We start from the raw sequence: 24078 nt of genomic DNA, 5'->3' as shown, positions 1-24078 counted from the left end.
TTGGTTAGCATTTCTTTAACACCCGGAGAGCTAAACTGCGGGTAATGTATGTGTATAACATAAGCATTAAATATTAAAAAAAAAAACAGAATCATTGCTTGATGTGTTATCTAATGTGAAAATGAATGAACTGAAACTCAGTTTTTGGTTTGGTTTGGTTTGGTTTGGTTGGGTTGGGTTTTACGGATTTTTTACAGCATGCAAGTATTTTCCATGTTTGAGACACATACATTATAAAGATGAATTATGTATACATGTATCATATTGAGTGTCTTTGTTGTTATTTCTCTTGACAGATCAGTTTATATCAATTGTATTGGTTTACAGTATGAAACATTTTCCAAATTGGTGATATTGCATGGCAACTCTGCCATGGTGCATCCCAATTAATTTGGTAAGCAAATCTCGGTCACTCAATGAAGACCTACCCTTGATTGAACAAACACCAATACCATACTATTGCATAGCACACACACAAACACACACACACACACAAACACACACAAATTCATTCATCATGTTCATAATTCTAAAAAAAAAAAACAGTTCACACTCTTATTTGGCCAAGAGGATTACTCTATTGAATGATCCACATGTTCTCTTTATCGCAAATCAGCAAAAACCTTGTGCGTGTGAAGATATACTATGAAGAACTCAACTTCGAGAGGGTGGTGGAGACTCCGTTAAACACGGTATGTTACAATTCATTTTGATAATATGCTGTCGTCACACGTATGATACTTTTCAAACCTTTGAATAAACAGATAACCAGCGAGAGAGTCAACTCCATTTTATCTCTTGATAACATTCATTCGTCTGTTGCATTCATGCATATAACGAAATGTGACAAGGAGTGGTATGGCTACCCTAGGATGAGTATTCATGACCGACCACAACGGCACATGAGCTGAACTGCTGCCTTCATCTACAATGACATTATTGCCGTTTATTCTTTCCGTTCTCACTGTTGTTCTTTTTTCCGTTTCTATAGGTCGCAAGTCTGTTCGGCAACATTGGTGGTTTGATGGGTCTGTACGTTGGCATGTCAGTCATCTCCATTGGGGAAATTTTCGTCCTCGTTTTCCACGTCATCCGATCGGAATATCGCAAGAGGACTATTAAACGTTAGAACGGCACCTTTACGTTAGGAATACAAATCCCGTTTGAGTCCTTTACTTAAAGTATGGTGAACGAGAAAAGCGCCGGTAAAGAAATTACTGTCGGTTGCTGGCTGTCGTTAGAAACTTTCGGGTACTACTAGTACTAGTACTACTACTAGTACAGTAACAGGCCCTACTACTACATGCACTAGTACTCGGAGCCCTAGCAATAGCTTGAGCTCCACATTAAATACTCCGTAAAATATGTTAGGTGTCGGCGTTTAGCTTAGGAACGTAGTGGGTTAGCAGCAGTATTGTTGGCAGAAACACTACCAGCAGTAGGCCCTTCTACTAGTAGGAATGTGCAGGCAGAGTACGGTAAATGCTAAATACAATGAATTGTAGGCGCCTAGGCCCTATCCGTTATAGTATACAAATGATGCACAGGATAGAGTGTGTTAGTGTAGGCGTGGTGCACTCGAGGGTATTTACAATTGTGAAACATGCACTACATTGTAAATACCCGAGAGTGAGCTACGCCTCCACTAACGCCACGAAATAATCCTGTGCATCATTTGTTTTATAAAATGGGTCGAAAATTCGAAAACTAACATCATTTTTCAGCGTTTTTCACGTACCTTTGTGGGTCAAGACGTCCGAAGATGTTCGTCCCTAACATTTACGCACGTCGCACTCGCGGAAGTCCCGCACATACAGTATAAGTATAATGGGGGGTTGGGTTTCCGGACACTTAAGTTCCCGCATGAAAACTTACTTATTTTACATAGAATATGCACCCTTTACCTTAAAGACTTGATATAGACTCCTCATATAGGCCTACTAGACAACATACTCTGAAAACGGGATGAGAATTAACCTGCTAAATCGTTGGATTTGCTCTTCAAGGTGACTCCATGTACGCGTCCGGTCCCATAACGCTTGGTCTACTGTACTGTACAAAGTGTACGTATAGTAGAGTATACGTACGTACGCCACACATGTTATGCACAAGGGAAGACAGGCCGGCCGGCCGGCAGCCCGAACTAGAAGTTGTTTACAGGATTGACAGCGCTAATGCATGCAATTCATCAAAGGAGCCGCCGCGCGCACAGACGATCAGCAATCTACCATAGGATTACAGGCAGTGCAATTGTACTGAAGTAAAGGAAGGAGGTGTGTCTCATTTCAGCGCTTCCTATTGGCTACATTCTTGAACCCATTTTATAAAAACGAAGTAACATTAGAATGCTTACATGTTAGACGGAAGGACAATGCCGCAAAAAGTTGTAAGCCTGCTTGAAAAGTGAGGTTAGCAATTTCGAGTAATTTAATCAAGCATACGAAACAGTAGGCCTACTCACCAGTTCCCTCGTAGGTTGTATAACCGGTAAAGTGATGGTATGCTAAATCGTCTATGTTTGGGTGTGTGTGTGTGTGTGTGTGTGTTCGTTTGTTGCTAGAACATCGGCGTTGTGTGCCTGCTGCTGGCAAATCTCCTCACACAGAAATCATGAACACAACTTCATCTCTGGTGCATTCTAGCCTTCTAGGGCCAGCTAGCTACTAGTACTAGTAGAAGTAACCGTTAGACTTTTTTTTAGGAGCATGAGGCCCTAGTAGAATCTCTAACGTTGCTAGTACAGTACTAGTACGTATTGGGATGACATAACGCGTCGCGATGTGTGTCATGCCCCTAGCTATGCGCTAGGTAGGCCCATATCAAGAAAGTCAAACTTAGCATCAGTCGGACAATACAAGCGCAGCCCTACGCCTATGCCGAACACGGTCTGGTTTATTGCTATGGTGAGCCAATAATTATGACCCTTCATCACAAAACAAACAGAAAGTCGCCAGACATAAAGTTTTAGTTAAGAGCATATTCTGAAAGAACAGACTGTAAGCTTTAAAATGAGGCTGTTTAACTCAAATCAAATGGACTCTCCTAACCTATCTAAATATTGGAAAGAAAGCACACACGCAGGAAAAGTGTGAACTGAGAAAAGAGGCTCTGAACTACAGTGTCTATCCAAGCACTTAATCTTCACCAAGCCGTGCTGGCTGGGCGGTGAGATGGGACAAAAAATAGAATGTAAACCGCCGGAGTAACAACAATGAAGGGATTATCAGATTAAAGTGAAATTGAGCATGCCGTATGAACCTAGTCTGTCCATTATCAATGTCAACTTTCAAAGCAGTAGCGTCATCCTTTCAAAAATTATTAGAGTTGAAAGTGAAGAGTGTGTACAAGGGTTTTAAGAAATGAAAAGTGGACTCTGAAGACACACCTTATCACACTATTCTACCAAAAAAGTTCGAAATAAAATGCTAAAAAAAAACACACACACACTTTCCTGCCCATTTTATGATCTCAAATTTAGTATAGTGTAGAAGAAAACTTGCTCTTTCAGGAAATATGAAAAAGTCAAGATCGGCTAGGTTGACCCATTTCACCTATTTTCAGTCCTCACACAAAATCAGTGTGTGCGACTTTTTGTTCGTTTTGCGATGCACGGTCACATAATGTTCGGTACTATAAAAGCAATATGAAAATCAGGAATTCAGTACAAAATCAATGAAAAATGTAACTCTTATGTAAAAATCATGGGCATCAACGTCATTACATGAAGCCTCCGCTATTTCTAACGAAATTATTAGCGGGGAAGTGATATTGTAACAGAACCAGACACGGTTCCTTTTGGCGCACCATAACAAAACACAACAACCCGGACGCACACTCCGTCCACACAGTGGGCTCCGTTGCCTCTTCCTCGCTTTTTCTACCACCCCGACTTTGCCACTGTCACTATCAGTGTCATTGTCACTGTCATCACTCAATTCACTCTCGATGTCAAACTCAAAGTCTCTCCGTACAATATAAGGTAAAAAATGGACGTTTTAATGTCTCAGCCGACAAAGCGGATGCGACTATTAAAAGACAGGCCAGATATTGCATCCGCTCACCAAGAAATACGTGCTTTATGAATGGCGGCCTCGATGTCCCGCGCGCGCTGCACTCGTAAAGGGTTTTGTTCATTTCGTGACGTCACAATTTAAGGCTCAGAAAAGACGGCTGTTCCGGAGCGAATATCGCTTAAACAAATCAGTCAGTTTTAACTCGCGATTTCTCAGTGGCGCGAATATCTTTCACTTAGTCACATTAAAAATCTGTTCTAGGAGACATTTCCCTCTGCTTTGACACCTTCTTTTATATGATTTTCTTGATTTTAATGTCTCGTTCACCATACTTTAAGAAGTTGACCGTGTCACGCGCATTCACAGTGTTCTTTCAGTAGATCGGTGCGAATTAATATCAATCGTGGGAAATCGACTTTTCGAAATATATTGTCTCCCATATAATGTTTTTGCATGTGAAATTTTATGAATATTATTTCTAAGTAAGATTAGCAACTACAACCTCTGTTTCATGGTAGTGGGAGAATGGTGAAATCAGGTCTTACATTAATAAGCAAATTATGTTTATCATTTGAATTCTCTCTTTGTCGACGTACCGAATTAGGTTACTTCAAATATGTCTTCGAAGCTAAAGAATGCAAGAAACCAAGTTGTATGATAAAGAACATACAAATGAATATGCCTAAAGTTTGTTAGGAAAAGCGTCGGACTATAGTGTCTTTTGTAGAGTTGACAGAATTTGAATGAAATGTTAACTTCGTGTTTTATACCGTCTCTTTTGTGTTACTTGTCTTTTATAATCATGTTTAAAACGGATGTTTACTCAGAAAAAAAAGTTCTGTATGTCGTTGAGCTGTCAGTAACATTATACACGCATTATGGTAGATTCAGACGTGGTAGTAGACTGAATAATCTCACAATTGCTGGATGACAATCATGTTAACCAATATTATGAAAACTTTGCACTTTTGATGTAAGGGAAAATTTTTACACTCTGATTAAAACAGAAGAGACCGGGGTGGGTTTTGTGACTCCATAGCTCCTGGAAGCTTTTGGTTGAAATTAGGCCTGTTGACCTTGAATTGTGTAAGCAGACATGTCTATGAAGTGGCGTTAGTTTGTTGATCAAGTGTTTCCTCTTGATATGCAGATGTTAACCACTTATGACGGACAGGTTTCCTGCTTTAAGATTGATGGAAAGAGTAGATAGCACACTGTATGTTATGCATGTTTCCAGGCTTTGGTATGTTAACTGCGTGTTTTATACCGTCTCTTTTGAGTTACTTGACTTTTATAATCATGTTTAAAACGGATGTTTACTCAGAAAAAAAAAAAGTTCTGTATGTCGTTGAGCAGTCAGTAACATTATACACGCATTATGGTAGATTTAGACATGGTAGTAGACTGAATAATCTCACAATTGCTGGATGACAATCTTGTTAACCAATTATGAAAACTTTGCACTTTTGATGTAAGGGAAAATTTTTACACTCTGATTAAAAAAGAAGAGACCGGGGTGGGTTTTGTGACTCCATAGCTCCTGGAAGCTTTTGGTTGAAATTAGGCCTGTTGACCTTGAATTGTGTAAGCAGACATGTCTATGAAGTGGCGTTAGATTGTTGATCAAGTGTTTCCTCTTGATATGCAGATGTTAACCACTTAGGACGGACAGGTTTCCTGCTTTAAGATTGATGGAAAGAGTAGATAGCACACTGTATGTTATGCATGTTTCCAGGCTTTGGTATAGTAAGTTGTAAGATGTAGGCCTATAATCTCTCTCTGCCGTGGACGTCACAGCCTATTGGCGATTGCTGATGCAGTAATCATACTCCTACAGCGCCCTCTGTCGTCGCAGGAGTGAAGCAAAGTGGACGCTCTTTCGCAAGTTATCCCAGATATATAATATATGTCATCATGGCCGGTGGAACCGTGGGGGCCGTGGGGGCATAAAAAGGAATACTTTGGGCCCCCATACTTTTTTTTTAACCCGGAAGTACGTAAGTGGCACTAAATATTTGCACTGAAGACCCTTTCTTTTTTTTTTTTTTTTTTTTTCATGAAACCCGGAAGTGGGTCCCCACGCTTTTGAAAACGCTCCGCCGGCCCTGCTCATCCACGTTTACAAATACAATCAGGACTAGATGTTCCGCTTGCATTTTCCGCACGATGTCTATCCACTGTATTCTTTCTTGGACATAGCGATTTGCCTCCAATGTCGCTCCTATTGCGGATAACAAAAGGCTTGCTACTACGTGACCAGGATTATCCAATCTCTGACTGGCATCTGACAGGTCGATGTAATACAATGTTTTTGCTATCGTCAACCTGTTGGGAAGGCGAAATTCGGAGCTGTCTGTTTGATTCATGGTACAGACTGAAAAAGACATTTTACACTCACTTGTATTAACAGGATATGGTGGCCCATGAAATATAGATTGTTGTAACTTCGATCATCTGAATGCCGTCAATGCTGGGGTTTTTTTTTTCAACATTGTCTTTTTTAATGTTGTTGATGCTCACGTATGATAATGCTGCACCCCACCAAATTAATACCTAAGTAATATTATGCAAGCCGTGCTTTAATTAAGGCTTCCCCACTTTCGTTCTTACTCTCTAAAAAAGATCCGAGTGAAAATGTTTGCTCTTGAAGGAGTGAATAACAGGAAAGAGTGAATTTGAGTGAAAATGTTTATTTTCATTAATTTTGGAGTGACCTCGAGATCACTCAAAAATCTTCGAGTGATCATGAGATCACTATAAAATGAGTGAAGATGAACATTTTTACTCGATTTTTTTTTAACAGAGTATGAATACTTCTTTAGTCCGAATTAATTTCATAACAAAGTGTGATATTAGAGTATGTGTTTCGATTATTTTTGTACGTCTAAAAAGACAAAATGTATGTATAATCATTGTAACACAATTATGTTTGTTTTTGTGAACACAATGTGGAAATAAATGAGAATCGATCAGTCAAATGAATCATATTATTCGAAATCATGCGATGCCTTTGTTGTTGCTTTTTAACTGAAATTAATGAATGAAAAAAATCTCTTTGTCGTGATAAATGAATTTGTCTCATTTGTTAATAAAAGGGATTATATCACTTTTTTTTTTTGTTACAGGGATGCCAAAATTTCTGTATCTCGGTTCCCTACGGGTGATTACTGTAAACAGACAAATAACATAGAAATGACACTTGTTCGATTGAGAAACCAGGGTTGAGGGTCTTCCTTGGCCAAATCTATGAGATTAAGCAAAGCAAAGAAGGAATTAAAAGAAGAAAATATGAGGTGGGAACAACTGAACAAGCAGAAAACCGAGCTGGAACATATGCTCGGGCCTGCTGACAACACTAACTCATGCATAAAACGCACACGCACACACACTCACACGCACAAACATACACACAAACACACACACACACACACTCATACACTTTTTTATTTTATAATATTCTTTCAATGTGAAATCCATATTTACAAAAAATTAATACGTCCACCAACAAAAAAGAAAGCAGCTGTATTCTTCTTTCTTGCGCTGCTAAATCATTTCTCAAACATACAGTACAATATATTTGATTCTTTTGACCAAATCATACCTGTTTTTATAAGAGAAATGACATAAAAATCTGCATAATTCTCAGAAAAATCTATTGTTCAGCCTAATCAAGCCAATCAATATTTCAGATAAAGTATAACTCGTTAAAAGGGAAAAAAAAATTCTTGATCAACTTGATCAGATTGCTCAATATCCACTCCATTATATAAATTCTCTTACACTCTCTTGAGAATACAGCATTTCCTAAAACATATCATTAAAAAAGCATTCTTTACTTAACCGAACAAAACTCATCATTTTTTTTCTATCTAACCTATCAACCACCCTCCCCCCCCCCGCCCCCCCCCCGTATCAGCACAAAATAACCATATGTGTATATCATCAAAACAAACCATATTCCTGCCTAACCCCTTTACCATTATTCTACTATTGCCTAACTACAATCTACCTAACCCTAACCATCCCCACCTATTTCCCCGCTAACCATTACTCTACTCTTATCCTAACTACATCTACCTATGACCCTAACCATCCCCACCTATTTCCCCACTAACATACCCCCCGTAGCCTTCCCTCAACACACACACCCATATATGCACTAGACATCAAGCCAACACAACAACAACAACATACCCACCAGTGCGCACTCACAAACACCAACATTTGCACGCCATAATCACACTACATACTAACGTGGTATCTTGGTTACCTGTTTCTTTGACAGTTAAACACACACCAAATTAAAACCGAAGCTAACTAAACATCTTTACATGGGGGAAAAAACATGACCACCATAATGTTGATATATATACCGATTCCTAAACATTAATACGGCTAAAACCTAAACTCACCATACATCTGACTCTATGAAAGTTTCAACTGCCTCCCATTTTTGAAAATGAAAACCAAGATTACCTGCTTTAACCGCAACGTTCTTTTCCTCCTCTATAAAATCCAAAACAAATTTCTTTATCTTTTCCCTTCTTGGTAACTTATTTTGTTCTCTTGACCGAAATATTACAATTTTAATCAAAATTATCAAGGCATTCACGTATTTGATTCGATTTGAACTACCTCGTAAACCCAAAAAGATATCTCTCCATTCTAATTCTTCTAACTCAACTAAATCATAAAACTCAATAAGAAACTGCCATATCGGCTTTACTTTCACACAATCAAAAAATACATGTGAATAAGTTTCCCTTTTCAATTGACAAAAAGAACAAAGATTATCATTCACAAAACCAAACTTAAACAAATGTTCCCTTGTATATATCACCCCGTGTAACAACTTAAACTGAAATTCCCTATGTTTACTAAGTAAAGGTCTAAGAAATAAATTTCTAATTTCCTTATCACTGAAATCATACTTCACTTCACCATATCTTATTTCCAGAGTATACAATTCTTGTAAAGCTGTAACAAAATACTATTCCTTTTTACCCGGTCTTTACCATTCCACAAAAATTCAAAAATCATCTTATCCAATTCAGAAAATATCCATTGAGGAACAACTATGAGTGATGAAACATAATTTAACCTTGATAATGCATACGTTTTCAACGAATGAATTTTTCCCATGAGTGTTAAATCACGCTGTTTCCACCATCCTAACAACTTTTTTTTATTCTACTTAATATTTCTTTAAAATTGATCTCATTCTTCCCCCTCACATCTCTTGCAAAATTCACCCCCAAAATTTTAACTGCATCAACATATTTTCCAGATACAGCTAATACAGGTTTCTCTGTATCCTTACCCATCCACAAAAAAAAAAAAATTTCTTTATTTACAATTAAACCGCTTATTTTCCCGAATTCCTCAAAAATATACTGTAACCTATTTAAAGGTTTTATGTCCTTTATAAACAACGAAATATCATCCGCATATAAAATTTACTTTATTTCATTTCCCCCAAAACATATTCCTTTTACAGTGTTATCTTTCCCTACTACTTGTGCCAATGTTTCAATTACTAATAAAAAACAAATACGGAGACAGGGGATCACCTTGCCTAACCCCTCTCTTGATTTTGAAATAACCAGTAGAGTGCCCTCCATTCATAACACAACTGCTAATATCCTTATAAAGCACCTTAACCCAGGAACAAAACGATTCACCGAAACCAAACCTATGTAAGACCCGAAATAAAAATTCATGTGCAACTGAATCAAACGCTTTTTCGAAATCCACTGTGACCAAAAACCCACTTGTGTAGTGCAAAGAATGAAATAACATATCATCTACTAGTCTTACCGCTTCTCCTATAATCCTATTCTTTATGTACCCAACTTGATCAAAATGAATAATCTCTCCCAAAACTTCTTTAATTCTATTTGATAACACCTTAGATAATATCTTATAATCTACATTCAAAAGTGTAATTGGTCTATAACTTTTGATGTATAGTACATCCCTATTTTCTTTTTCTAATAAAGTAATAACACCTTGCTTTTCTGATATTGATAAAGCCCCTTCATCATATGCCTCATTCAGAGCATCTACAACCATTTGCCCCAGAACCGACCAGAAAGTGAGATAAAACTCCACTGTGAAACCATCGTTTCCAGAAGCTTTATTACCTTTCATTTCTTTTAAAACCATATAACATTCATTTATATTAACTTTCCCTTCACAACTTACTCTACTCTCTTCACTTAATTTCGGAATATCATCAAAAAATACACAATTTCTATCATAAATATTTTCATCATTATTAGAAAACAACTTTTCGTAAAATAACCTAATTACTTTCATTATTCCATTTACATCCTTTATCAACTGTTCTTTATTAACACTTTTCTTTTTATTAGATTTTAACAATTGTTCAAAATATTGTGTTTTTGTTTCTCCTTCTTCAAAACATTCAGCCCTAGACCGAACTCTCAGACCTTGTCGAGAATACTCATATATTTTTCGCGACTCCGATTTCTTCTCCTCTGTATCATCTACCACCGCATTGCTGGATGAAACTAATATCTGGTTCTCTAATTCCTCAATATCTCTTTCTAACTCCTTTATTCTACTTCTTCTCAATTTTGCTTTATCTTTAGAATAACTTATAATATATCCCCTCATTTTCATTTTCATAAAATCCCATAACAATCGTTTACCCTGAATACTCAAACTCAATTCTTCCCTAATCTAATTATTTCATTACTAAATTTTTCATCAAATTCTCTATCCATACATAAACTGTTATTAAATTTCCAATATGACTTACCACAACAAAATATATCTACCAACTGTTCAACCTGTAACAAAACACCAGAGTGATCAGGCGTTATTGACGTTATTATTTCACACTTTTTCACAGAGTGTTGTAAACTAGAGGAACAAAACCAGTAATCTAAACGGCTTTGAATAACAGGCCATTTTTGTCTGAACGTAAATTGTTGTTTATTCAGATTTCTCTTTCTCCATATATCTATCAAATTATATTTATTCAAAAAATCTTCAAATTTTTCATCAAAAACAGTTTTCAACACCTTCCTTGGTCCATATAATCTAAACTTCCATTCATTATCAAATTAAAATCCCCTCCTATAAAAAACGATTAGGATTATACAACCTAGATACACTAATATCTAATTTCTGCAAAAACTCCACTTGCATTCTCTCTTTATCTCTTGTAGGGAAATAACAATTTCCCATTACCAAAGTAACCCCTTGCATATCACCTTTGAAAATAACATATCTTCCATCATCATCTATTACCACTTTTTCAATCTCTAATTTTAAATGTGAAGATATCAATGTTAATACACCCTTACTATGATTTGATCCATGACTGAAAAACATAGGTCCATCCCAATCTAACTTCCACCTCCCGTGTACTATATGTTTCTTGTAATAAAATTATATCACTCCCTTTACTTTTACACCATTCAAAAATATTCTTCCTTTTCAACTTATCTCTTATTCCTCTTACATTTAAAGACATAAACGTACAAGAATACAAACTATTCATATACTACATCACATATCCCAAAAATTCTAACAACCTTATTCCCAACAGATTGTTCAATCACACCCCAAACATACCCACAAAGAACTTTCTTTCCCAGGACAACTCTTCCCAACTGATTACACAGACAGGAAATCGCAAAGTGCGAACTTGCGCTGACTGAAAATAACTCCTCAAAATGGAAACAGGCAACCCTACCACGACTTGACATCCCATAACATTCACGCTCACAACACCTCAAGCACACAACACTCACCTCACACCCTTCACTCCTAGAATTAATCCCCTCTCCCTCCCTCCCATTACAGCCTAACTTATCCCAATATCTAATTCGGTGACAAAAACCTGATACCCATGTGCTACATATACCTACCCTGTACATAACTTCAAACACTGCAAAAATAAACCTCCATACCAAAACAACTAACCCACTTTCCATAACATAAGGAGATGATTGAAAGCGGCCCTCCACCAAAGCCATACAAAAAAAAAAGAGTTTGTGCAAAGACTGCGTACTTTACACACATAACTTAACAGTAATTTCTTACCCGACATACACGAACTGATTTGAACCGGGTAGATAATAATAACTTCTTTAATATTAGATACAAAAAAAAAAAATTATTCAAATTATGCATAAAGAATGTGAAGCATACCGAACCAAGAATTCGTACATTCTGGGTGTGGTGCGACACGCACCAAAACCCATATCGATGGGCAAAAAAAAACAAAACATTGTATAAATATAGTGCACAAATCACCCCAGAGCCTGACAGTTAACATATATGGCAGGCATCCCAGCGAAAAAAAAAAAAAAAAAAAAAACTGGTTCTGCCCATGCCAAACCAAGAATTCGTACATTATGGGTGTGGTGTAATACACACCGAAAATTATATCAATAGGCGTCCTCACACCAGCCCGACGCCCCGAAACAGCGCGCCACCTCCCGACTCGGGAGATCAACCCGATCTCGAAACAGATCGCCATTTAATGATATACCAATCAGCGCGCTAATTGATCGAGAAATCCTCCCGAGTCCATAACTCTGGAAACCTCCGAAACAGCAGTATAAATCAATGCGAACCATCGCGCCACTTGAGAACGCTCGGGCCGATGCGAATGATAAATGAAATAGCGCGCCAATTTGCGATCGCGAAAAGAAGAAAAAATATATATATCCCGGGCCCAGATCCCCACCGGGCCGATGTGAAAACGCCCAATGAGCTCACACACACACACACACACACACACACACACACAAGAAACCCAACCAACAAACAAACAAGACATTAGGCGTCTCCACACCAGCCCGACAAGAATTCAAGCCCGAGACACTTTCCAATCTCCCAAGTCAGAAAACAGCGCTCCACCCCAAAACATCGGGCCGATGCGAAAAACGCCCATTGTGTATTAATGTAACAATAACAGCATCACCCCCGAGTCTGACAGTTTGCCTACATGGCAGGCATACCAGCAAGAAATTGGTTCTGTCCAGTTTGGAATTACAAAACTGTCTGTTTTGACTTTCGAAACATGTCATACGCAACCGCCCTAAAACTACATATATTTCCTCCCTTTTATTGAGTGTAAATACCAGTATGCAAATTAAATTCCATAACTTAAAGACAAAACTTTCTATCAGCAATGGTATGGGTGGACTGGGAATCCATTAACCATACCTACAAAGTAAGTGTTTAAACATCTTTCACCACACCCCTAACTATAATTTATCTACAAAGCATAACCATGCCCTTTTCAACTTCAAAAGGCATTAGAATTTCACCAAGTGAGGCGGAACTCTCATCAATTGAGTGAACTTATAAAGACCCACTTGAATTTAACAACCAGATTTAACTTACATGCATAGCAAACCATGAACACATCTGAGCCTACTGCAATAATGGTATTAAATGCACGACTGACTGCCCACGTTTTTGGCGCCAAACCTGGCTTATTCATATAAACATAACATGTGAGAAGCTACTTCACACCTGCTGTATGTTCTGGGTATGATTCAGCCCACTCAGGCCATAGACCCCTTTAACAATAAGCATCAATGAGCTTACAATCTCACAACTTCAACAGGCCACATTCACAAGGCTCAGTAATTGCATGACATTTGCATCAAAGGGCATCAAAAGAAATTTGTATCAAAGGAATTTGACAAACAGATTTAACTTATATGCATAGCAAACCATGAACACATCTGAGCCAACTGCAATTATGGTAATGCATGAATGACTGCCAACGTTTTTGGCGCCAAAACCTAGCTTATTCATATTATAAACATAACATGTGAGAAGCTACTTCACACCCGCTGTATGTTCTGGGTATAATTCAGCCCACTCAGGCCATTGACCTCTTGTTAAGCATCAATGAGCATACAATCTCACGACTTCAACAGGCCACATTCACAAGGCTCAGTAATTGCATAAAATTTGCATCAAAGGGCATCAAAAGAAATTTTCATCAGAGGGATTTGACAAACAGATTTAACTTATAATATGCATAGCAAACCATGAACACCTCTGAGCTGACTGCAATTATGGTAATGTATGAATGACTGCCCACGTTTTTGGCGCCAAAACCTGGCTTATTCATGTAAACATAACATGTGAGAAGCTACTTCACACTCGCTGTATGTTCTGGGTATAATTCAGCCCACTCAGGCCATAGACCCCTTTAAGCATCAATGAGCATACAGTCTCATAACTTCAACAGGCCACATTACCTAAAATTTACATCAAAAGGCATTAGAATTCAACAAAGATTGAATTCAATAAAGAGAGACGGAACTCTCATCCCCAATTGGGTAGCCATATCAAATTCCCTGGAATGTTACCAACGAAAGACGAAACTTGACTATGCATACAGGATACGTTTCTAAACAACTTCCACCTACACACTTAATTATAATTTGCATACATTGCCAACCATGGACAAATTTAAGCGCACTGCAATATAATGCGTAAATGACTGCCCACCCTTTAAAGGGATAGTACAGTATTGGTGAAGACGAGAATCTGGCTTCTAACTCTTTGCGAGACACCAAGAAAACACCTATGATATAATACAGAGCATACCATTCTAAGAGGAAATCAAAGCCCATGCCTCGACGAAAATCAGGCCTGGAACGACTGAAACATCCAAAAACAAAGTAAAACAAAGCGATCGTAACAAAGTGTGGGTCCCACACTTTACCAGAATCGCTCTTCCTTGGATATCCCAGCCACTCCAAAACCGATTCCCACCAAACAAACGTCGAACCCCTCACAGAACTACATGCTCCTTCATGTTTCATAAGAGGTTTCTCATTATATCACCCAAAAATGTTAGAAACCTGAAATTAGGTCTCAACCAAAACTACACGATCCCTCTAACACCAATATCTGGTTTATTCTCTCAACGATAAACTTTATTTCCCCCACTATATAAAATATCTTTAAATAATTTGTGCACCATTAAAAAAAATTAAAAAAATAAAGTAATTCTTTAAAGTCTTCCCAAACACATACCCAAAATGTGGCAGTGAAACCTTACCGATACACCCCTATACACAGATATATTTAACCCATTTCCTGATTATATACTATAGATCCTAATTTAATTTTCACGTCAGAGGTGAAGAACAAAATGAACTACTAATAAACTGCAAAATTGTAATATTCCTAAGAACCTTAGAATAATCATTACTTTTTTTTCCTTTTTCTCTTCTTCATTTCTACCTATCAAAATACCGATTGAGGCAGAAAATAAAACTTACCTCCCCCTTTCTTTATAGATTATATCTGCTCCAAACAAATTTCATTCTCTGGGTAAGTTACTAAGCCCAGGCTTAAAAAAACAGTAACAAATAACCCTGAATGAAGTGCTCATGGTGTAAATAAGAAATACTCAGATTTTGACCGTTTGCTGAAGTGCTCATGATGTAAATAAGGAATAGTCAAATTTTGAAATCAGCTTTTACCTCTGCCGAAAAAAAAAAGGAACAGGGACAACAGACCATTCTATATAGATATTACTCTCCTCTTCAGTAGTGTCTTGTTGTCTTTTAAACCTCTGCAACTCTTTTTCATCAAATAATGTAATATTACCACCACAAAAAAGAAAAAAAAAAGAGAGAAAAGAAAAAGAAAAACCAAGAACCTTGCCATGGCCATGTGACATTCCGTACAGTATCTCATACTTATAACAAAGAACGAGTCTATAGCCTTCTATAATTATAAAAAAAAGAGAGGAAAATACACCACGATATCGACGACCGTGCACCCAAAAAGGGGCAGGGCCTATAACCTTGTCTCTTGAAAGTTCTAACCATGAAATGAAAAAAAGGAAACATCATGCATATCATTCTGGCGATAGTGTTTACAGAATATTATACAAAAACCTTCTTCTTTTCTTTAGGTGCTGAGGTCTCTCTTACGGACACAGATTCCAGACTTCTCCTTGAATGAAACTTAGCTATTTCCTTCACCTGGAAGAATATTTCTTTTCAATGTCAAAACACCATTCCAAAACTTAACACCATAAATCCCTACAAAGAAAAAAAAAAACACACACACAAACACACACACACACCAACCATGACTGTAATGGTTAACACAAAGTGACCTGATGAAGGATTGATAGGAAATCAGAAGAAATGTGATATTTCACTTTCGATGATAAATATTCAAACATAAACACAGTAAATGTTGGCAACTTAGTGAAGATAGCAATTCCCTTACAATCACATAAAAGAGTCTGCCAGTTTCTTTTCTTCTTTTAGTCACTTTGCTTGTTGATGCCGATCATAAAACTGTCTCGGTGTGGCTATTAAAGCAAGAGGCATAGGTTGTACCATTTTGCTTCTTGTAGGTTGCGTCTCCGCGTAATCTGAAGCTACTTTTCAGCACGACGCAGGGAGAGAGGAGAACGTCCAACGCAATCATCGTCTCAGTCGTCCGGGCCGAAAATCTAAAGCTCCTTATTGTCTCGCCCGATAACGTTAGTATTAAAGGACAAGTTCACCTTCATAGACATGTGGGTTGAGTGAATGCAGCAATATTAGTAGAGCACATCATTGAGAGTTTGAGGAAAATCAGACAATCCGTTCAAAAGTTATGAACTTTTGAAGTTTCTGCTCACTCAAGGCTGGATGAGAAGACTACTATGGCTTGTGATTACACATGAGTACATCGATATAAAGAAAGAATAAAGAAAATTCAACATATTCTCACTTTTCTCGCATAACAAAAGAACACTTGACTTCTCTCTTTCAGAAGGCAGGGGGAATAATATTACCCTTAACATATGTCAGTAACAAGTCGAAGAAATGTGCACTTAATTCAAAAAGTAAAGTTTTGTGAAATTCTCTTTTTATTTTCTTTATATGGTTGTACGCAAATGACATCATACACTGTAGTAGTCTTCTCATCCAGCACTGACTACGCAGATACTATAAAAATTCATAATTTTTGAACGGATTGTCCGATTTTCCCCAAACTTTCACTGATGTGTTCTACTAATAATGCTGCATTCACTCAATCCACATGTATATGAAGGTAGATTTGTCCTTTAAATGGTGGCGTAACACTGTCCTGATGTTGACACAAGGTGGCAGTGCGAATTTGAAATTTTCAGTGTAGTGCGAAGTTGACCCCGAACATGGTCAAAAGTCAATCAACATCCGAAACAATTACAGAACCTTACATACATGCACCCGAACCACACAAGAAGGGTACCGTGAAGATGTGAATTTTTATTAAGAAGCTTGCATGAAGGACAAACGAAGGAAACACAATGGTTACACGAAGTTTTTGCCGCCGCTCACTCAGCTGCACCCCCCCCCCCCCCCCCCCCCATCCTATAGAAACTCCACAGGTGTAGCAGTGTAATGCGCCCCAGAGCTTTGAGCCCGCCCCCGGTTGGCATTCCTGAAATGGCAAGAATAAGCCCCAGTCATATTAGTCTGGGCTCCGTCCCCTTTTCCTTGGTGCCAAGAGAGGGCGCAAACTTTCTGATTGCGATATTCGAGAGACTGCGCGCCCAACGAAAAAGCTTTTTCGTTGGGCGCGCAGTCTCTCGAATATCGCAATCAGAAAGTTTGCGCCCTCTCTTGGCACCAAGGAAAAGGGGACGGAGCCCAGACTAGGCCTACACGTGGATGAGGTTAGAAATTGCCGCGCGCCTCCAGCTCACCAGCTCCTGGCCGCCTCTTATTTGCCGGCCTTGAGCGCGACGTTCGACAAGCCATACCATAGTCTTGAATATTCATTAGCACAGTAGCCAATAACAGAGGCCGTCTCATGAAAACTGCCCCGTGTACAAAGTGAATGGCAAAAAAAAGTGTGTCAGAAAGAGTGTGTCAGATAAAGTGGGTCAGGAAATGGCGTAACCCGGGTGCGATCGCCCTCTTTAATTTTGCAATTTTGCAAAGGCGCCTCCCCTTACGGAATTCCTGGATACGCCCCTGTCTGCCTGTAACCTGTGGTCAAGCAGTGATTTGGAGCAACCCTCGAGGCAAAGATTAGTGGAGTACACATTTCAGAGTCCTTCATTTTTCATTATTATCATCATTATCATTAATATTGTTATCATTGTTATTATCATAAATCATGGTTTATTACTTGCAGCAGTGAAATTGCCGAATAATTATTATTCATAACAGACAAGCATACATATACAAACAGCTGACAAATATAACAAAACGGTATATTACCGCATGTACTATACAGATACAACCACAAAATCACATTTCATTGTAGATATAGGGTAAGATTGCTAAAAAGACATAAAATTGTTCATCAACCAATATCATCCTCCTACCGGGTACCCATTTATTCTCGGTAGAGAGCAGCAATGTGAACGAAGTGCTTGGCTGAAGGGTAAACTTTATGTCGAGCTTCGCTGGGCTCGAACACGCGAACCAAAATCACGCCCATTTGGTTCAGAGACGTGTTCTCTGACCCATTACACTCGGCCACGACACCCCCATAACATTGAGTGTTATGTGTGTGTCCGTCCGTGCGTGCGTGTGTATCTGTCTGCCTGTGTGTGTTTGCGGGCGTTCGTGAGTCGATTGCTTTTTCATTATGCAACAGAAAAAAAAAGAATATTTTTAATTTAGTTTATACTTTCTTCACTGTCCATGCATGACGTCACAAAATGTTGCAGTCTTCTCGTCCTTGCGACAGCGGTATTGTAGAATTCATTAACTTTTTTGAACGGATTGAACAATTTTTCAATCAACCATCACCGATGTATTCCCCTGACGTTGCTGCATTCACTCAATCCACTTTAATTTTTAATTTGAGTTTCACACGCAGCGGCATTTGGAGACCAAAACCTGAGACAAATGTATGCCATTGCATTGACAAGATAAAGTTTGAAAAACCCCATGAATCACAGCTATTTCATTCTATCTGGTCTTAGTGACATTTCATTTCATGACTACAGGTCACATGAACAACGAAGCAGTAGAAAATAAACCTGAATCCATGCTAATTACATTTTTTTTTCTCTACAGAGGTACTTCATTCATTTCCAAAACTATACATCGAGCTATTCCTTGTTTAAAACAAATATTGATTATTGTATAATTAGAATATGATATTAAGCTACTTCAATTTTTGTCAAAACTTGGTAAGTTAAATAGTCACATCTGTTTTTGTCAAAACTTAGTAAGTTAAATAGCCATTTCAAGCGAAGTATAAGTGGAATATTTGCTGCTGCAATGTGGCTTTGGCAATTCATCATCTTAATTGGACTATTGGTGTCGTTGAATATTAACAATTGTCGTGACGGAGAAAAAACTAATACTCCTTTGATATGGTATAGCAGACTTCATGCTAATGTGAACTGACGCAAATCATCCTGGACGTCCTCAGCAAGTTTCAGTGGGCAATTACAGTTAATGCGTGTCAGTTATGGCTGTCAACGTGATATCACTTGTAACTATTGAATGTTCACCACACTCGTGTATTCTGTAGCTTTTGTTTTGGTATAATTACGTACATCGTTTATGTCTAGGGGTCAGGTTCCTTTAAAATACTTTAAAGAACATTCTTCCTATTGGTAATATCATAGGATTACTATGAAGACTTGGCCATTTAGACACTTCTTGCGAAATGGAACTCAGAGACTGAAAATTATCTTGCAGTATCTAATTATCTAAAACACTTACCAATAAAAAAACAACACGTCTGCGTTTGCAATGTTCTAACACTATACGAGAAGAATGTAACTTTCTACAAAAACTGCCTGTAAATATAACATTAGATTTGTAACGGTTAAAAACACGATTAAAAACACAAACGCGCACAAACACATACAAACAAACACACACACTCAGAACCACATATTCAATTATTTTCTCCGTCTGAGATATCTAGTTTGCCCATCTGAGAAACGTCGCACGAAACTTCTCAAAAATTTTTTGACAAAGTAGTACACACCATATAAAGTGGCGATGTTACTGTCGGATTCGCTTCTTCTCTGAGAATTAAAGGCATTATTTACTATTAGATGAAAAAAAAAATCAGCTCTACTGCTTCAAAATAGTTCTTAAATGTGAGTTCGATAGAAACAACCAATGTAAAAATGTTAATCCGTATAATCAATGTTAAGTATTATCTAATATACAAAATGTGAACAACAGTTATAATAAGATCACTCATAACCTAAACCGTCTACAGTTATGATTTATTGAGAAAATAGGGATATCTCCTTTTTTTTACGTAGTAGGATGTGTTGTGATACAAGTCACCCACACATTATATGCATCATAATCTGAGAACTCGAACATTTTTTTTTAATCACTGCCCCTCATGGTAAACAATACAATTAATGAAGGCATGAGTGGCCGTGTAGTACAGATGTACTATACTATACGAGTGAGTGCATGAATGCTGGGAATGATATTGAACGAATAAAACAGGGCATGCGCAGTACTTCATATTTCGCGGTTATGATTTCCGCTTACAATGAGAATAGGCCTGTCGCTACACTGAATTCCGAGAAGCATTGCACCATTTTATTTAGCACAACTGGACTGAGGGGTTGTGGACTGTTCAGCTGCTTATTCGGCACAAGGATTGTCACATCGCACTTGATTCGCCAGCGCTGACGGTGGATTTTTGAGTTACCCTAACCTTTGGCAAACTTAACCACTACACCAAGACAGAGTTTGGTGTATGTGACTCTGGAATTCATATTGAGCCTCTGTGTTTGAAGTGGTGAGTTTATTCTCTCCCAGACTTCGCCTTGACATTGGATCATGCATAGTTTTGTTCTGTAGGCATTTTGCCAGGACTCTGTATTATCATTAAAGTCATTCGAAATCCATGCATATAGCATCCATTCATTATTTGTTTTTTGATGTACAGTCAGTCCGCAGCGCGAGCGAAAACCACGTATTTATTCAAGTCGTATGCACGGCTGAGCGGTGCTTGCATACGTAATGAGCAGATACATGGTCATGAATAAATCCGTGTAGAACGAGTATTTCTCGTCAGTTTTCGACACTTTTAGTATCGACTGAAAGAGAAAACATAAGCAAATATGCTCATGATCAAAATAAACAGAAAAGAGGAATATAGAATATTAAAATTCCTCTCGACGTTCGGTATTGTATTCAAAAATATTCCTTCACGTTTGACGCCAAAAAAATAACCTGAAATCTTTCATGCCCCTCTAAAATATGGTGAAGACTATGTCCGCTAAAGTATATAGTATCACAATAAAGGCACGTTTTCCCATCTTCATTTCAATACGGGTCAGGAACTAGCAAAATTCAGAGACATGTCTAGCGTCGAGTTTAAAAAGATTATCCTCGCATTCGCACCGGAATTCCGGGTCTGTGATTGGTCGAAATCTGTCGCAAGACGCGGCGTGTCGCATTGCGTAGTATCCACTGGCTGCTGACTCAATGCTGTGAGTTTTAAATGTTAGGTTCCAGATTGTGATCGAATTTTCACTCTCTATACAAAACTTGAACTTTACACAGGAACCAATGATGTGTATGTGAGTGTGCACTTACAATGACCCTGAACAATGGACCTGGCTGCCACCTGTCCCGAGCTCTGCTGCAAGGCACATGAATGCTTAATCAATTATTCATGTGGATTGCCCCGAGCACTGCTAGTCTGAATTCTTGACACAGGGTGAAATGCATGCACATGAAAGAAGTAAGCACATGTTTCCATGTGCTTGCACACACCACATTTCAGAATGAACAGAGACTAGCTGCGATAGTGGAATTCCTCGTGAAACATTCCAATCCTGGCCATTGTCCACGACCATTGTCTGGGTATCAACAACATACTCCACGCGCGTTCATTCACTACCCCACTTCCGGTAAGAAAACATAATTTGCCTTGTTTTCAACAGGAAAATTCACAACCTTAAGAATGGTGCCCCTCTTCGTTTTTTAATTGATCATACTCACTCGAGTTTCATGATTGTGAAATCGAAGAAATTACGGAGATCTATTTTCAATACCAGTCAGGAACTAGCAAAACATCAAACTATGATCTAAAAGCTTCTTGAACATTGGCAAAATAATCGTTTACTTTGATGCTAAAATGGACTACTATATTGACATCAAAAATAGGGAAATTAGGTATCAAATTAATGTGCATAATCAGCTCTATAACTTACCTAACCATCCTGGATCAAACAATGCACTGCGAAAGCTATGAAAGCTGTTGTTGCGACCTCTGCAAAAACTCTCGCAAAGTATCGCGAAATCTCGTCAGTCTAAAGGGCACAAACTGCGTAAACGTGATTCTGAATAAAATTGTCGTTCGTGCCTCATTATCGCACACGCTGCGGACTGACTGTGTATGAAAATTGAGCATAAGGACATTATGTTTCGCGTAGTAAATTAACACTTTGTCTAGGCAAGGAAAATATGTTCCAAAATTGTTCAACAGATTATTGCTCCATGATATTTTTTAGCTTATAGAGAGAGATTCTATTCAACTTGACATTGTAATTTGGTGGTCTATAGAGATCCATGCAGACCGGATAACCTGAGATTTTAACCGTGGAGGCCAGAGTACACGAAATCAGGCATTCAAAGCGACGATCCAAAAAAAAAAAAAAAATCCAAGAAACCGTAGATCAGGTGCATCTGCTAGTCTCGTATCAGGACAATAACCCTCGGCAAGACACTTTAGTATCACCGGCTAAACACTGGTTAGTGATAAGGTCAGAGTAAAGATTTGGATTAGAGTTAGGTTTAGGGTAAAGAGTTTGGGTTAGGATTAGGTTCAAGATTAGGACTATAGGATTAGGTTCAGGGGAAGGGTTCGGGGTAATTGCCCTAGACAATTCGATACAATACAATACAATACAATACAATTTGTTACGGGAGGTTAATTTGGCCTAACGAACCATCATAACCACCGAAAATACCCAGACTCTCAAACAAGGTGTTTGGTCGATCTCGGTCATCTTGTCGAACTCTTTTATTTACATATTCCTCCGCGGAACAATCAAGTGCCCAGAAATGATAGTACAATGCACATGTATCCATAACACTTCCCCCCTAAAAGAGTGCATTTAACGTTTTAACACAAATGGACTCTATGTACGTTGGCACAATATTTTGGAACAGCATTGTACATTCCTCTTCCAATTCACTCTTATAACTCCATGAGTTTACCATGGTTACATCATTATAAGAACACATAAACAAAGTATGCTATGGCTATATCATCATCACAACCTGTGATAAAACATGTACGACTTTAGTACCATTCAACATGTTCCAATCTTACACTCTCGTGAGTTACTGCTGCTTGTGAGTTACAGCATACTGGAATTGCATGTAATTGTGCAACACTGAATACTGCAATGTTAACTTTCTCAACACCTTAACCTTTATGCAATCATGTTATGCATACAGCACAAACAATACATTTGTACCAAAATCATGTGGTTTCCTCGTTAGAACACACATGCAACATAAATCAATTTTTTACACTGTCATTATCAAATGATTAACCTGTGTACAACGATTATAAAACACGTCATCTCTTCCACAAGCAACTGCATATAATCCAACTGTTGTAATCATATTACAACCTAAAACCAAAACATCATATTCCATGATATGTGACTTGCATATACCTGTAGACGTTGTATTAGCATCTATTGAAATGTCAAGATATCAACAAATGTCATATACCCTAATTATGTTTCTGAAAACTTGCCTGTCAACATACAAAACACCAAGAGTATGACCTACCTAACAAAGCATCAAATGAACCTGAATGAGATATCCCCGATGATAACCTGTGTGTATACCTGTATACATCCCTGTATAACACAGTTCGCTTAAATACAATTGTACATGCCTGTTGGTATATTGGATCAACTGTGAAATACTGGACACCTTCGCCAAGGCAATGATTGAACTATAACAATGAGCAAAAGCTATGTACATGTATAACTATATAATTTCTGTACCTAATACAGTATACATGCTAATTAAATCCAAAAGGCAACATCCAATAAACTTAGGGTGTATGCCACAACAAATTTAACCAATAC

The 24078-nt window shown here is 38.0% G+C and overlaps 2 protein-coding genes across 2 annotated transcripts in view; both read left to right on the top strand.

Annotated features, from left to right (window-relative positions):
- The window catches only part of LOC139726470 (epithelial sodium channel subunit gamma-2-like), a 38353-nt gene extending 36900 nt beyond the window's left edge, over window positions 1-1453 (top strand). The window contains exons 10-11 of the mRNA XM_071637425.1: window positions 617-692; window positions 992-1453. Coding sequence (XP_071493526.1) covers window positions 617-692; window positions 992-1129 — 214 coding nt within the window. The 3' untranslated portion in view covers window positions 1130-1453. The remainder of the gene's footprint in view (window positions 1-616; window positions 693-991) is intronic.
- A 19138-nt stretch (window positions 1454-20591) lies between these two features.
- The window catches only part of LOC139726468 (epithelial sodium channel subunit gamma-like), a 36070-nt gene continuing 32583 nt past the window's right edge, over window positions 20592-24078 (top strand). The window contains exon 1 of the mRNA XM_071637424.1: window positions 20592-20756. The gene's annotated coding sequence lies outside the window, so the exon portion shown is untranslated. The remainder of the gene's footprint in view (window positions 20757-24078) is intronic.

This window comes from Diadema antillarum, unplaced genomic scaffold, assembly GCF_040938485.1.
Source record: "Diadema antillarum isolate AM-2024a unplaced genomic scaffold, OU_Dant_1.0 seq00000085_RagTag, whole genome shotgun sequence".
In the NCBI taxonomy this organism is placed as follows: domain Eukaryota; kingdom Metazoa; phylum Echinodermata; class Echinoidea; order Diadematoida; family Diadematidae; genus Diadema; species Diadema antillarum.
This window is presented reverse-complemented; position numbering and strand designations above follow the sequence as displayed.